Source organism: Sus scrofa, chromosome X, assembly GCF_054392235.1.
Source record: "Sus scrofa isolate SSC_HxYL_T2T_F1_AM1 chromosome X, Sscrofa_HxYL_maternal_Yorkshire_Landrace_v2.0, whole genome shotgun sequence".
Taxonomy (NCBI): Eukaryota; Metazoa; Chordata; class Mammalia; order Artiodactyla; family Suidae; genus Sus; species Sus scrofa.
The window spans coordinates 108134232-108148898 of NC_139401.1; the positions used below are offsets into that span (position 1 = coordinate 108134232).

The 14667-nt window shown below is 48.2% G+C and overlaps 2 protein-coding genes across 6 annotated transcripts in view; one reads left to right on the forward strand and one right to left on the reverse strand.

The window, feature by feature from the left end:
• The window catches only part of LOC146394767 (large ribosomal subunit protein eL42-like), a 48729-nt gene that overhangs the window by 25082 nt on the left and 8980 nt on the right, over positions 1–14667 (reverse strand). Inside the window, exons 1-2 of one of the 5 annotated variants that reach the window (XM_085008316.1) lie at positions 12584–12772; positions 5318–5755 (exon numbers count right to left, since the gene is read on the reverse strand). In XM_085008316.1, the coding sequence (XP_084864442.1) occupies positions 5318–5610 (293 nt within the window). In that variant the 5' untranslated portion in view covers positions 5611–5755; positions 12584–12772. Of the gene's footprint in view, positions 1–5071; positions 5756–12181; positions 12773–14667 lie in introns of those variants that run through there. The other 4 variants (XR_014835559.1, XR_014835561.1, XR_014835560.1 and 1 more) reach the window with 4 other exon arrangements.
• Positions 261–14667, forward strand: part of SLC25A43 (solute carrier family 25 member 43) — a 38345-nt gene continuing 23938 nt past the window's right edge. Inside the window, exons 1-3 of the mRNA XM_001927589.5 lie at positions 261–620; positions 8849–9090; positions 12998–13170. Of these exons, the coding sequence (XP_001927624.1) occupies positions 346–620; positions 8849–9090; positions 12998–13170 (690 nt within the window). The 5' untranslated portion in view covers positions 261–345. The remainder of the gene's footprint in view (positions 621–8848; positions 9091–12997; positions 13171–14667) is intronic.

Here is a 14667-nt window from a genome sequence, read left to right on the forward strand (position 1 = left end):
TGGAACGTGGACAGGGAGAAAGGGGGCAAACGAGGCAGGGGGTGGGGGCGCTGAATATTCTAGACCCAAGAAATCGAGAGGGCTGGGCCTGGAGAGAACGCGAAGACTCTCTCAACTGTAAACAGAAACCTGCCCGAGAGCAGACCTTAAACCGGTGCGGCCTCAGCCTCGGGCCAGCTCGGCCCAGGCGGGGACCTGCTTCCCGTCCGAGCCGCGGGTCCGCCCCACGCCGGGCGGGGCCTGGCCCGCCCCTTGCGCCTGGAGCCCGGGAGCCCGGGAGCCCGGGAGCCCCAGGCCCGAGCCACGCGATCGGCCGCCGCCCGGGGCTCGGGCCGGGGACGCGCGATGGCGACCTGGCGGCGGGACGGCCGGCTGACGGGCAGCCAACGGCTGCTGTGCGCGGGGCTGGCGGGGGCGCTGAGCCTCAGCCTCACCGCGCCGCTGGAGCTCGCCACCGTGCTGGCCCAGGTCGGCGTCGTGCGCGGCCGCGCCCGGGGGCCGTGGGCCGCGGGGCTGCGCGTGTGGCGGGCCGAGGGCCCCCGCGCGCTCTGGAAGGGGAACGCGGTGGCCTGCCTGCGCCTCTTCCCCTGCAGCGCCGTGCAGCTGGCCGCCTACCGCAAGTAAGAGCCCGGCTGGGGGGGGGCGGGGGCGGGGCCCGGGCCCGGGAGGCCGCCGCCGCGGGGGTGGCGCGGGGGTTCCGCCGCCGGGGTCTCGCGGCCTTGCGCCACCCGGGCGCCGGGATCGGGGCTGGCGGTGCGCCGCAACCGGGTTCCGGGTCGCGTGGGAGCCCCTTCGGCCAGAAGGCGACCTCTCTGGCCCCCAAAGCGCAGTCCCCAAGTCGTTCACCTTCTCTTGCGGTTCCTGCCCCGCCAGGAGCGGTTTGGTGAGGGCGCAGCTCTGGCCCAGAGAAGCCGACTGGGTGGGAGGGGCGAGGAGGTGGAAAGGGGCCCATGGAGATTGGGGGGGAAGGAGTGAGGAGATCTCCGGATGGTTACCTCCTAATCCATCCCACAGTCCACCCATTTGGACATGTTGCCTTGGCTGGCTCAGGAGAGTGACCCTTCTGAAGGTGCGTGTATGGAATTCTGTCTGTGTGACCAAAGCCCCCAGAAGAACGTACTTAGTATAAGGGGCAGAGAGCCCAATCCATGGCGACAAAAAAGCCACGGAGTCCTGCCCTCCTCCCAAGAAGCTTGCCTTTAGGGTCCAACAGAGGCTGCAGCTTCCCCTCCCCAAACTGCAGACAACCCATCCCTCGCTGCCCGCTGGCCTCCTTCTTTGGGCTTTTAACACCTTCTCCCAAAACAGCTGCCTCTTAGGAAAACCTCTAAAGATGTAACACAACTGGATGAGTTTGTGTTTTTGTTGTTTTGGTTTTTTCCTTTTTTAGGGCTACCCTCACGGCATATGTAAGTTCCCAGGCTAGGGCTCCTGGAACTGGAGCTACGGGACTACACCACAGCCACAGCAATGTTGGATCCGAGCCACGGCCGACCTACACCGCCACTCCAGGCAACACCGGATCCTTGACCCACTGAGCGAGGCCAGGGATGGAACCCACGTCCTCATGGACACCAGTGGGGTTCGTTACCCCTGAGCCACGACAGGAACTCCCTGGATGAGTCTTAAAGCTTCCTCAGACCTCAGAGATATTTGCATTTTTAACTGGAAACAAAGCCTTAAAGAATGAGGTGGTAGTGATGGACTTTCAGGTTGAGATGTTTCTGTGTTCCTCATCCGGTGGGCACCGTGCCAACCCCAAAGAATGGCCTGAGCTCAGAGAAACAGCCCACCGTCTTGACCAGGTGCAATGGCCTGGGAAGCTAAGCGTCAAAGGCTTTTGCCTTTGGCTCTGGGAGGCCAGAGCTGGATATCTCACCTGGCAGCTGACCAGCCCGATGGAATCTTCCTTATCTCTGAGTCCTCCAGGCCTGCCTTCACCTCTGCCTGGGAATAGAGTTGCCTGCTCTTCTTGGGGAAGGGAGGGTACTGAGATCCTGAGGCATTTCTATCAAGGCTCACGTTCCTGCTCAGCCCCCTTGCCCTCAGCAACATCTGGCCTGCAGTCTGTAAACAGTTCTCTGAGTTTTAACGACTTAATTTTCCCCCACTTCACTCTATTTTCCACCGAGTAGGTTGGAAATCTTTCTTTGGAATGTGTGCCAAGGGGAGGGAGGCAGGACTTCAAAGGCTGGTTCAAGTACTGTGGCTTTGCTGCTAACCTTCTAGAATATATACAGTCATCCCTCGGTATGGGGGGGCAGGGGGTGGGGAGACTTGGTTCCAGGACACCGCCCCTCCCCCCACCAACACTGGAATCCCCAAATGTTCACGTCTGTCAGATCAAATGCAGTAGGTATTTGCATATAACCTGTGAACATCCTCCTGTATACTTTAAATCAGCTCTGGATTCCTTATATATAGTACCTAGTTACAATGTAAATATTATGCAAAGAATTGTAAATGTAATGTAAATATTATGTAAATCATGGTTGACTGCAGCAAATTCAAGTTTTGCTTTTTGGAACTTTCTCGAATTTTTTTTCTGAGTATTTTCAATCCACGGTTGTGGAACCTACAGATGTGGAGGGCTGACTGCATATCACTGGATTTTTCACAGCTTTATTGAGTTATCATCGACATATAAAAACTGTACATGTTTGGGAGTTCCCTGGTGGTCTAGTGGTTAAAACTCCCCACTCTCACCGCTGTGGCCCAGGTTCAGTCCCGGGTCTGGGAACTGAGGTGTCACACCAAGCCGCTGCACGCTGCAGCCAAAAAGAAAATGGTACATGTTTAAGGTGTACAACCTAAAATGTGTTGATATATGTATACACGTGAAATGATCACCCAAATCAAGCTAATTAACATATCACCTCTACTTAGTTACCATTGTGTGTGTGTGTGTGTGTGTGCATCGTTGGATTTTTACAACTCCTGTCCACAGTGCAGGAAGTATTATGCCCATTTTACGGATGCAGAGTTGGGCTCTGATTGGCCACATCACACATCAGGGACAGAGCGGACACCCACCTGGCCTTCTGACCCCAGTTCCCATGCCCTTTCTCTTTGTATTCATTAAATGCCCACTGTGTGCATGATGCTGGGGACAAGGCAAGGGGCATGGTCCCTGTGCCCCAGAGCTTACAGAGCAATAGAATATGACTGGTGTGTCTGTAGCATGCGATTGTCAAAGATAAAGTGCTGTAGAAATTCATGCTTCTCCGGAGGAGGGAGGAGGAGGTTCTTGAAGATGTCACAGGGGAGAAAAATCATCCGATTGGTCTTGGGTGAATGAGTAGGAGTTTTCTGGCAAAGATGGGGAGAAAAATATGGCAGGCAATGCCACGAGCAAAGGCACAGAGGTGGGAAGGCATGCAGCGTGACTGGAGCATAAGGTGTGGCTCCGGCTGTAAATGGGAGCTACAGCCAGAATAGCAGCTCGGAATGTGATCTTGGAGGGCCAGGTGAAGGATTTTAGACTTCACTTAGCATGCAAGGGTAGCTGCAGGGGGTGGGGGGGATATTTTATGGGGGGAGTGCCATGATTAAAGCGATTCAACAGGAATTATTGTCACCTGATAGCAGGGGAGGATGACTAGGGAGGAGGAAGACTGGGGTGATAGGACCAGTTAGGAACCTGTTGCACTAGTCCATGTGGCGGCTCAGGGCACCTGAAATAGGCAGGTGATGGGGGAATGGAGAAGAGGAGATGTGTGGGAAAGGAAGAACAGATAGTTACCCAGGCTACGTTTGCTAAGAATTTTTTCCTGCAAGATTAGTTTCTTTCTGGAAACTAAAAGGGAAATATTTCAGTGATAGGTGGCAAAGTGGTTGGTGAATGATGGTGCCACCCTTCCTGCATAAAGACAATATCTTTGGCCCCTCATTACACCTATTATCCTCTACTCTCCTGACCATGAATATGCAAAGCGGTTGAGAGGGTAGTGGTACAGCCTGTGATTATGAATTTTGAACAAAGCATAAACATCCGGAATGTTCGAAAATGGAATGGTTCGGCGATTTGTCCACAAACACAATTAATGGCAGAGCTGGAGCTTGAAACCAGATCTTCTGGCTCCTCAGTGCAGGGCTCTGCCCACCATTGTGATGCCAAAGTGTCTCCTTACTTGGAATTAAAATTAAAAGAATCTACTCGGTAGAGTCTATTAGGAGCTAGGTCCTTGTAATAAATAAATAAAACCTAACACAATGGATGGCTTTCAAATACATCAAATAAGTAGACCCCCTCACCCAACTTTATGCCACAACTGTTTGTCTAGCTGTATAAACATCAGTTTGTTCATAACTAACACCATTTCCTTATTGTGAAATCAATTCATGAGCTTGTGTTGGCTGCTAACCTGTGTTAGGTTGAAGTGTTGGCAGTTCTGACTATATATATTCAGGACGTGTGTAATATCTGGGTGCCTGAAAGGAAGTAGTTATTGCTGTTCACCGGCTTATCTAGTCTCACTGGAAAAAGCTTCTGTGCAGTGTGTGGGAGTGGGAGGAAGAGCGGAAAGGGGAACCTGCTGCCCCAGCCAATCAGACAAGCGCTTAAGATGTGGGGACCAGGATGACATCATCAATGGCCTATCAGGGTTGCCTGCCTTGACTCTGATTCTAAGAGGAAGGATATGTAGTCTTTGTCTCTTTATCAGATAGGAAGAATCTGAGAGGAAAGGATTTTCTTTGGTTCTTTTTTTAAAATTTTGTATGTTTGATAGTAAGACCCTACTTTATAGAACAAACTGATAGAAGACAGGGTTCCTCTTCCTAATTTGTCAAGTCATTCAGCAAACCAAGGGCCTAATTCCCCTCCTATTGTGCCTATCAGTCATCTCTTTGGCAGGGCCGCTGAACTCTGATGCTTTAGGCTGAATGCTAGTGCAGTTGGTTTTTTTATTTTTTAAGGATATCACTGTATTTATTCTCATACAGGCGTTTTTTTCCCTATGGCTTCAAGACTTTCCTCTTAAAAATAGGATAAAAAAAAGATTCTCAAAGCTTAGAACTGGATCACTTGGCCCTTTCTCTTCTTATCTCCTCCAAGTTCAAAATGCTTGCATTTCTTTTTTTCTTTTTTTTTTTTTTTGGTCTTTTCTAGGGCCACTCCTGTGGCATATGGAAGTCCCCAGGCTAGGGGTCTAATCAGAGCCGTAGCCACCAGGCCTGCACCAGAGCCACAGCAATGCAGGATCCGAGCCGGATCTGCGACCTACACCACAGCTCAGGGCAACACCGGATCCTAACCCACTGAGCAAAGCCAGGGATCAAACCCGCAACCTCATGATTCCTAGTCAGGTTCACTAACCATTGCGCCACGACGGGAACTCCAAAATGCTTGCATTTCTTAATGGCCAACATCCTCTTGGATCTGCAGTTGAGTTCAACACATTCAAGCCTCGGCACAATCTTCTTTGCGGTTTTGGCCTTCTGGAAAATTGGCTTTGTTTGCCCGCCAGAGCCACTCTGCTTCTGCTCATAGCGCCTCTTTCCCTGGGCATACAGGGAATCCTTGCCCTTCTTATACTGGGTCACTCTGTGAGGCTGATGCTTTCCACACTTCTTACAGAAAGTCCTTTGAGTTTTAGGTACATTGACCATCTTTGCAACAGGGGTGTCTTCACGATGAAAACGGGAAAATCGGTGTCCACATTCTCAGTCTCTGCTCTGCTCGCGCCTCAGTGGAAAGGCAGAATGCCAGCACGGTTTAGATGTTCAGTGACTGGGTGATGAATGCATTAGAGCCCTGGAAATGGCAAGCGGGGTGGGGAATAAGGGTGAGGCGATGAGAAGGAATGGTGTTTCTTTGGGCACTCAAACTCCTCCTTCTTCTAGACTGTTCCAGCTTGCTGCAGACCGCCCCTCCAGCCAAGCGTTGCCACTTCCTCTGTCTCCCCTCCAGCTGGCCAGGGGAGAGGGGAGGGAAGACTAGGAGGTGTGCAGGCAGTAAAACTGAGGCCCACGGCCCCCTGGTGAATGCCAGATTAGCTTTCTGCCTCTTTACAAGGTAGCTATTTCGTGCCAATGACTGTCCCCGTTGGTGCAGTTAAGGTACGTTGACAAAATGAAATCCAGACTTGTCTACAGCTGGAAGGAGACTTTTTTTTTTTATGGTAGCACTTGCAGCATGTGGAAATTCCCAGGCTAGGGGTTGAATCAGAGCTACAGCTGCTGGTCTACACCACAGCCATGGCAATGCGGGATCCAAGCCACATCTGCAAGCTACACCACAGCTCACCGCACCACCAGGTCCTTAACCCACTGAGCAGGGCTAGGGATCGAACCCGTGTCCTCGTGGATACTAGTCAGGTTCATTTCTGCTGAGCCACAACAGGAACTCCAGAAGGAGACATTTTTAATCAGTGAGTGTTTACTTGGGAGCAAAGGAGCCATCCTAGAACCCCTTCAGTGATGGCACCTGGACACCCTCTTGTCTTATTTATCAGGCACGGGGCCCTAGCCTGCTCTCCAAACTGAATAAGCAGGCAATGCACCTCTTACTGGAGCTCTGAAAGCCAGAGAACCAGAGATGCTCTCATTTTTAAAAAGATGTAACACTTTTATTTCAGCCTGGCTCTCTTCACTTTCCTTTTATTCAAATCCTTACTATCCCTCTCCCTCTCTGCCTATCCCACTCTCTAACAGGATATATTATTTTTTTCCCGGTTTCCAAGCCCCTATTTATTTTATCCTCATCAGCATGAATGAATAAAATTCCCTTGCTTCCTGGCCAGGGAATGAGCACCGCATAAAAGTCCCCTTCTAACAATTTCTGCCGAGGCAGACTGTAACAGAGCTGCTTTCCAGTTTGCATTTGGAAAAGTCCACCCAAAGCCATTTTTCACTAAATTATAAAGCTGCAGAGAAACACAAAGAATAATCTAGCACACACTCATGTACCCACCCTGCAGAACTGACAGTATGAAATATAATTGGTATAAAAAATACTTCTATGAGTTCCCATTGTGGCTTAGCAAAAACGAATCTGACTAGTATCCGTGAGGATGCAGGTTTGATCCCTGGCCTCACTCAGTGGGTTAAGGGATCCAGCATTGCCGGGAGCTGTGGTGTAGGTCGCAGAAGCGGCTCAGATCCCAAGTCGCGGTGGATGTGGTGTAGGCCGGCAGCTGTAGCTCCGATTTGACCCCTAGCCTGGGAACCTCCATGTGCCACGGATGCGGCCCTAAAAAGACCAAAACAAAAAATTTAAAAAAATAGAAAATATTTTGAGTGTCTTTTTTTAATACAAGAAATAAAATATAGAGCTGAAGTCCTCTTCATTCTCATTCCCAGTCCCATGCACCCTCCACCTTCCTGGAGTCTATTTTATCCCCTTTATTTTTTGTCTTTTTTGAGGGCCACATCCACAGCATATAGTGTCCCAAGCTAGGGGTCTAATCAGAGCTGTAGCCGCCAGCCTACACCACAGCCACAGCAACGCCAGATCCGAGCTGAGCCTGTGACCTACACCACAGCTCATGGCAATGCCGGATCCTTAAACCACTGAGCGAGGCCAGGGATCCAACCCCTGTAGATCCTAGTCGGATTCGTTTCCACTGCACCACACTGGGAACTCCCGTGGGTGTGTTTCTTGATTTCAATGTAGTCAGCCCTCTGTATCTTCCCGTTCTGCATACACGGATTCATCCAATCACAGACTGAAAATATTTGGGGGGAAAAATCCAGAAAGTTCCAAAAAGCAAAACTTGAATTTGCCATGCTCTAGCACTATTGACCTAGCATTTACACTGTATTAAGTATTATAAATAATCTAAAGATGAGTTAAAGTATATGGGAGAGCAAATAGTACACCATTTTATATGAGGGACATGAGCTTCTGCAGAGTTTGGTCTCCATTGGGGTGGGGGGCTGAAACCCATGGATATAGAGGGACAAGTGCAGATGGTTCTCTTAACTGTAGGTCACTCCACAACTTGCTCTTTGCACACAAACTTTATGCTTTTATGATTTTTCCATGTAAACACGTAGTTCTAAGCTCATTCATTTTAACTGTAGTATCCATTGTATGGACTCTTCTACGATTTATGCATTCCCGAATCATTGGACATTTAGATTGTTCGACTTCACTTACAAACAGCACTGCATGTGTCTTCACATGTACACATGCAAGGGTTTCTCTAGAATCTGCACCTAGAAATGGAATTGCTGGGATGAAAGTAGGCATTCTTTCATTTTACTAGATCCTGCAAAGTGACCTACCAATTTACACTTCTACCAGCAGCGGGTGAGCGTTGCTCTTTCCACCCTTTCTCACCATCACGTGAAATTACCAGGCTTGTTCATCTTTCCCAGTCTGCTGAGTGAGAAATGGGATCTTGTTATTGTTTTTATTCGTTATTTCCCTGACAGTTGGTGGGGTGATGCATCTTCTCTTAGAATTATTGAAGCAATACGTTTTAAAAACGTAATTACCGGGGATGCTCGAAGTCATCCTTTGGAGCAATTTCATTCGCGTTTCAACAGAATCAAAGGCGCTCGTTCTGGTTCGGTATTTAGCAAGTTCATTAACACCCCACGGGCAAGCCGGAGTTGACAGTTACGTGGATAAAAGGGGAAAATGTTTAAGATGAAGTGGGAAGGACTTGGGTAGAGAGACGTAAGAGCATTGGGTATCCCTTCCTTATAGCTGACTAGACTTGTGTAAACACAGTAGGACTGAGTGTGTTATTCATGAATCCTAATACCTTAGTATGGCGATTTTCGCTTTGTAAGGCATTTCCAAATGCTGGAAAGTGTTGCGGTAAGTACTGTAGAGCACTCTAGCGTAATCCATAGCTGATTGATTCCCTTGGGCTTTTCTCCCAATTTTCTCCGCCAGGTTTGTCGTGCTGTTCACGGATGACCTGGGCCATATTTCCCAGTGGCGCTCAGTCATGGCTGGGAGTCTCGCAGGCATGGTTTCCACCGTTGTGACGTATCCTACAGACCTCATCAAAACCCGGTTAATTGTGCAGAACATGCTGGAACCATCTTACAGAGGGATCTTCCATGCTTTTTCTACTATTTATCAACAGGAAGGGCTCCTGGCCTTTTACCGAGGGGTTTCCCTTACTGTTTTAGGTAAGATGGAACTTCTCATCTTGTTCAAGAAAAGGCTGTGTTCCTTAATATATATATATATATACAAGTGACTTGTATAACTTGTTTCATTTGTTGGTAACCACTTAAATCCATTTTACTGAGTTCAAGGGATATATATATGAATGTTTATCTTTGTAACCAGTTAAATCCATTGAACCAAGTTCAAGGTCGTATGGAGTCCATCATATAGCCTCGATTAGCTTCATTCTTTTGTGTGGTTTTTTCTGGTTTGTTTGTTTTTCGTTTTTGGCCTCGGGTGCGGTATGCTGAAGTTCCCAGGGCCAGGGATCAAACCCTGCACCACAGCAGTGACAACACTGGATCCTTAACCACTAGACCACCAGGGAACTCCTGGATTAGCTTCATTCTATTCCATAGCCACACACCCCAGTCCAGACTCTGGCCTGTTACATCCCAGGGAGGGAGTAGGACAGAGTGGAGGTGGCTCAGCTTAAATGACTAGGAAGACAGTCCCACACACCCCATCTGACTGCAGGAAGGAGCCTCTGTGTGAATCCGTACACATATGAGCATGGCCAGGGGAGCAACTGTCACTTCTGTAGTCTTTGGAACCTTTGCCAGGGCGCCACATGCACAGGTCACAGGGATCCCCACTTGCCAATCCAGTAGCCTTTTGCCTTTTATCTGACTTTTGTTGCAGATTTGATGAGATTGATCACCCTTTATTCTGGAAACTTGGCTTCCAGGACCCCAGTGTCTCCTAGATGTCCTTCCCACCTTTCTGCAGCTCTTTCTTATATCTGGCTCATCTGACAGCCCCCTACCTGTTGCTATTCCCCCGGCTCCTTCCTTGGCTTTCTTCTCACCCTCCAGGCCCTCCCTGGTGGCCTCATCTAAGCCAGTGGCTTGAACAAGCATCGTTATACTAATGACTCCCAATCTCATCTCTAGAATAACAAAGACTAACATCTGGTGTGTTTGGTGTGTGCCAGGCACTGTGCTAAATGCTTTGCATACAGTTCCTCATTTAAGCCTCCTTCTAGAGATGAAATAGATGCTTAGGGAAGCTAAGTCACTTACCCAGGGTCACACAGATTGAAAGTGAAAGAACCCAGCAATATAACCCCAGAGCCCTCTCTCTTAACCACTGTGCCACTGCCCAATGGCTGTACAAATGCCTGCTGCTGGAGCCCCTCACCGGATGCCCTTGGCGCATCAAAGTCAAAACTAAACCTGATGTCCTGTATGTTAGGTCGCATACCTGCTCCCCGCCTGTGGTCCCTAATGAATGAGAAATTCACCTAGTGGCCCAAACCAGAAGAAACCTAGAATCACTTCAACTTCAGTTCCTCCTCTCACTCCAGGCACATGTCAGCCACCAAGTACTGTCGATTTCACCTCTTTTAACTCTCAAGTCGCCAACCCCCTCCATCCCCATCGTCTCTGCTCCGGGTCACACTCTGTCATCATCTTTCCTGCAGACACTTACCAGAGGCCCCTACCTGGTCCCAGTCTTGGGTCTCTTCTGTCCCAGTCCACCCTGCGCCCTGCTGTCAGGGTGTGGTGATCTTTCTGAGTGCAAGTTGATCACTTCGCCAACCTCTTTCCACTGCCCTCCTTAAAAACCTTCACTCGTAGGAGCTACAGGGAAAAGCCCAGACTCCTGGTGGTGTACTAGCTCGTCAGACCTGGCCCCGACCCTCCTACCTCCTGCCATGCCTCTACTGGCACTCCTTCATTATCATCCAGAAATACGTGCACCTTTCAGAAATGCCTTTTTTTTTTTTTTTTTTTTTGGTCTTTTTGCCTTTTCTAGGGCAGCTCCCGAGGCATATGGAGATTCCCAGGTTAGGGGTCTAATCGGAGCTGTAGCCGCCGGCCTCCACCACAGCTCACCGCAACGCTGGATACTTAATCCACTGAGCAAGGCCAGGGATGGATCACGCAACCTCATGGTTCCTAGTCGGATTCGTTAACCACTGAGCCACGACGGGAACTCCAGAAATAACCACTTTCTTTGTACATGCCGTTCCCTCTGCTTGCTCTCTCAATGTCTGAAGAACTCCTACTCATTCCTCAAGACCCAGTTGAAAAGTTCTGTCTTCTGTAAAGTCCTCAGGCAAAATTAATCCCTCTGATCCGTGTGTACCTAAAGCACTCTGTCTAGCCCCCCTATTATGGAACAGATCAGCTGTCTGTCTCTCCCACTAGACAGTGAGCATCTCCAGGAATTAGCCTACCTAACACTCCTCTATATATTCCTGGCACCTGGCGTAGGGCCCCCATCACATAGCATAAGCTCCACAGATGTTTTCTGAATGAAGAAAAATGTAGGTTTGGTCCATCATTTTAGGGGAGGCGGGGGGCCCGAGGCATGTGGTAGTTCCCAGGTCAGGGATCAAACCGGCACTACAGCAGCAACCTGAGCCACAGCAGTGACAACACAGGATCCTTAACCCACTAGGCCACCAGGGAACTACAGTATGTCATTTTTAATGTGTTTATTAAATAAATATTACAATTTTCGAAAGATGAGCAACCGCACTAGTGTCAGCCCCTCTTTTAAATCTCATTTTGAGGGAGAAACTTAGTCCCTGTGGAAACTTAAGATTGCTCCCAATGTTTCTGGAAGTTTCAAAGTGCCAACTACCATCGTTTCCTAGAAAGGTGAGGCTGTCACACAGTGCAGCGTGCCAGCTGAGCCCTGATATGGCCACTTCATTCCTGGAGGCAAGGTCAAGTGACTTCCCTCAGCACAACTACCTCACTTTTTAGTTATCACAGAATGTTTCCTTCTCAGCTAGAGATCAGTTCCTCCCAGTCTCCAAAATTTAAGTGCTGCCCGCTAACTTTCTTTTTTTGATGGGAACAATTTTTTCTCTGATCCTATTTTCTTAAACTTCAAACACCCAAAAAAGTTACTGGAAATACACGTATTCTCGGCATACAACAGATCCTTCAATTAACGTTTTGCTGTATCACCCAGCTATCCATCCCTCTAGCCATTCATCCGTCATATGTTTTTCGATGATGTCCATGTAAGTTGCAAACATCCATACACCTCCCCCCTCAACCCTTCAACATGCGTATCATTAACTAGAGTTCATTAGTTGTTTACGGTTCTTTTAAAAGTAAAATTCCCACAGAGCACACAAACCTTGAGGGAATCATTTGCTGCATTTTGATCATAGACACAATCGCTGTCAAAATATAACATGTTATGATAAGCAATGAGATCCTGCTGTATAGCACAAGTGGCTATATTTAGTTACTTGTGATGGAGCATAATGTGAAAAAAGAATATATATATGAATGACCGCATCACTTTGCTGTACAGCAGAAATTGACAGAACATTGTAAATCAACCGTAATAAAAAAAATCTTAAAAAAATAGCATGTGGATAAGTGAAGTCAGTCAGACAGTGAGGCACCAACATCGAATGCTATCACTGACATGTGGAATCTAAAAAAGGACACAATGAACTTCTTTGCAGAACAGATGCTGACTCACAGACATTGAAAAACTTATGGTTTCCAAAGGAGACAGGCTGGGGGTTAAGGATCCGGCACTGCCATGAGCTGTGGTGTAGGTCACAGACGTAGTTCGGAACCCGCCTTGCTGTGGCTGTGGTGTAGGCTGGCCGCCGTAGCTCTGATTCGACGCCTAGCCCAGGAATTTCTGTATGCCGCAGGTGCAGTCCTAAAAAAACAATAAATAAATAAATAATTAGAATAACAAAATTATATTTTAAAAAAATAGCATGTTATCATCACCCAAGAAAGGTCCTGCTGCTTCGGTTGGAGCTGACCTTTAACAAAGCTAGAGCTGATCCTGTTCACTTCCCCGGGGTTCCCCACGGGCATGTATGTTCTCGAGCCAGCATTTCCGAAACATCACAGCCTTCCCCTGGCCTTCGTCTTTCAGGTGCTCTGCCTTTCTCTGTTGGCTCGCTTCTAGTTTACATGAACCTGGAGAAAATCTGGAACGGACCCAGAGATCGGTTTTCTCTCCTCCAAAACTTTGCCAACATCTGCCTGGCGGCTGCGGTCACCCAGACTCTCTCCTTTCCCTTCGACACGGTGAAGAGAAAGATGCAGGTGAGGGACTGTGTTGGGGGCGGCAGTTTGCGGGTCTGGGGCGGGGCTGCCTCCAAGTGTTTGTGGGTGGGTAACAACACGGGGCCTGAGCAATGCCAGGTTTCCGGGGAGCTCAGGACTGCTCACACAAAACCTGCAAACCCCGCTCCCTGGCATTTCTGCGTCACTCTGCTTTCTTGGGTCTTTTATGAAGCCTCCAGAGGAGGCCCTCTTTCCTGCCACCGCCTGTTACATCAAAACAGCCCCCGACCTCTCCCTGCGGCCTCGCCAGCCAGGGCAGGGCCCTCTTGGCCTCCATAGCTTCTTCTCATCTCAGTCAAATTGGAAAGAACCAAAGTAAGCGGGGAACGGTCCATAACAAGGGGCCAGAAGTCCCCGAGTCCCCCTGCTGAGGAAGTCACTGCATTTGAAACAGGTTGGTGCCTTAGAGGGACTGACCCTGCATTTTCCTAATTGTTACCTACGAAAACTCACGGTTTCTCTACAGACCATAGAGTCAAAAGCTTGATAGCTGAGGTCTCAAAGGAAGGAACTGGTTTAGCCTAGAATCAACCAATTTTGATCAAAGAAAAATCAGAGTGGGAGTTCCCGTTGTGGCTCAGCGGTAATGAACCCAACTAGTATCCATGAGGATGCAGGTTTAATCCCTGGCCTCGCTCAGTTGGTTAAGGATTCGGCGTTGCCGTGAGCTGTGGTGTAGGTTGCAGACACGGCTCAGATCCTGAGTTGCTGTGTCTGTGGTGTAGGCCGGCAGCTGTAGCTCCGATTCGACCCCTAGCCTGGGAACTTCCACGTGCCACGGGTGTGGCCCTAAAAGGCAAAAAAACCCTTTTTTTAATTAAAAAAATTAAAAAGTAAAAATTGTCACATTACGATATTTGTAGTGTAGATGCAAGTTTAGAGCCTGCTTAGTGCATGCGTATTTATAAGTAAGCAATTTTATGTTACATTATGTGTGTTTTACCACAATAAGAAAAGGAGTGCAAAGATTACAGAAAATTTCAGAAATATAGAAAACTATGAAAAAAGAAACCAATAATTACCTCATAGGCCCAACACCTATGCACTATAACAATCAATAGTTTTACTTCTATATATGTGCGTATATGTGCGTGGGCACAAATATATATAATATGTGTATAAGGAAAATTATTTTTTCATGAAATTGCATTCCTACTGTATGTAAAAAATAGTGTCCTTTTTTCACTTACTATAAAACCGATATTGTCTCAGGCTATCAAATATTGAGAACATCTTTTCTAATTATCACATCATATTGCACCATATGGATGTGCCGTGATTTAAAAAAAAAAAAAAAAACAGATTTATCCTCTCAAAAGTTCTGGAGGCCAGAAGTTTAATATCAAGGTGCTGGCAGGGCTATGCCTCTTTCGAAGGCTCGAGGGGAAGAGTCTTCTTTGTCTCTTCCAGCTTCTGGAAGCCCTAAGCCTTCCTTGGTTAGTGGCAGTATAATTTCCATCTCTGCTTCCCTTGTGC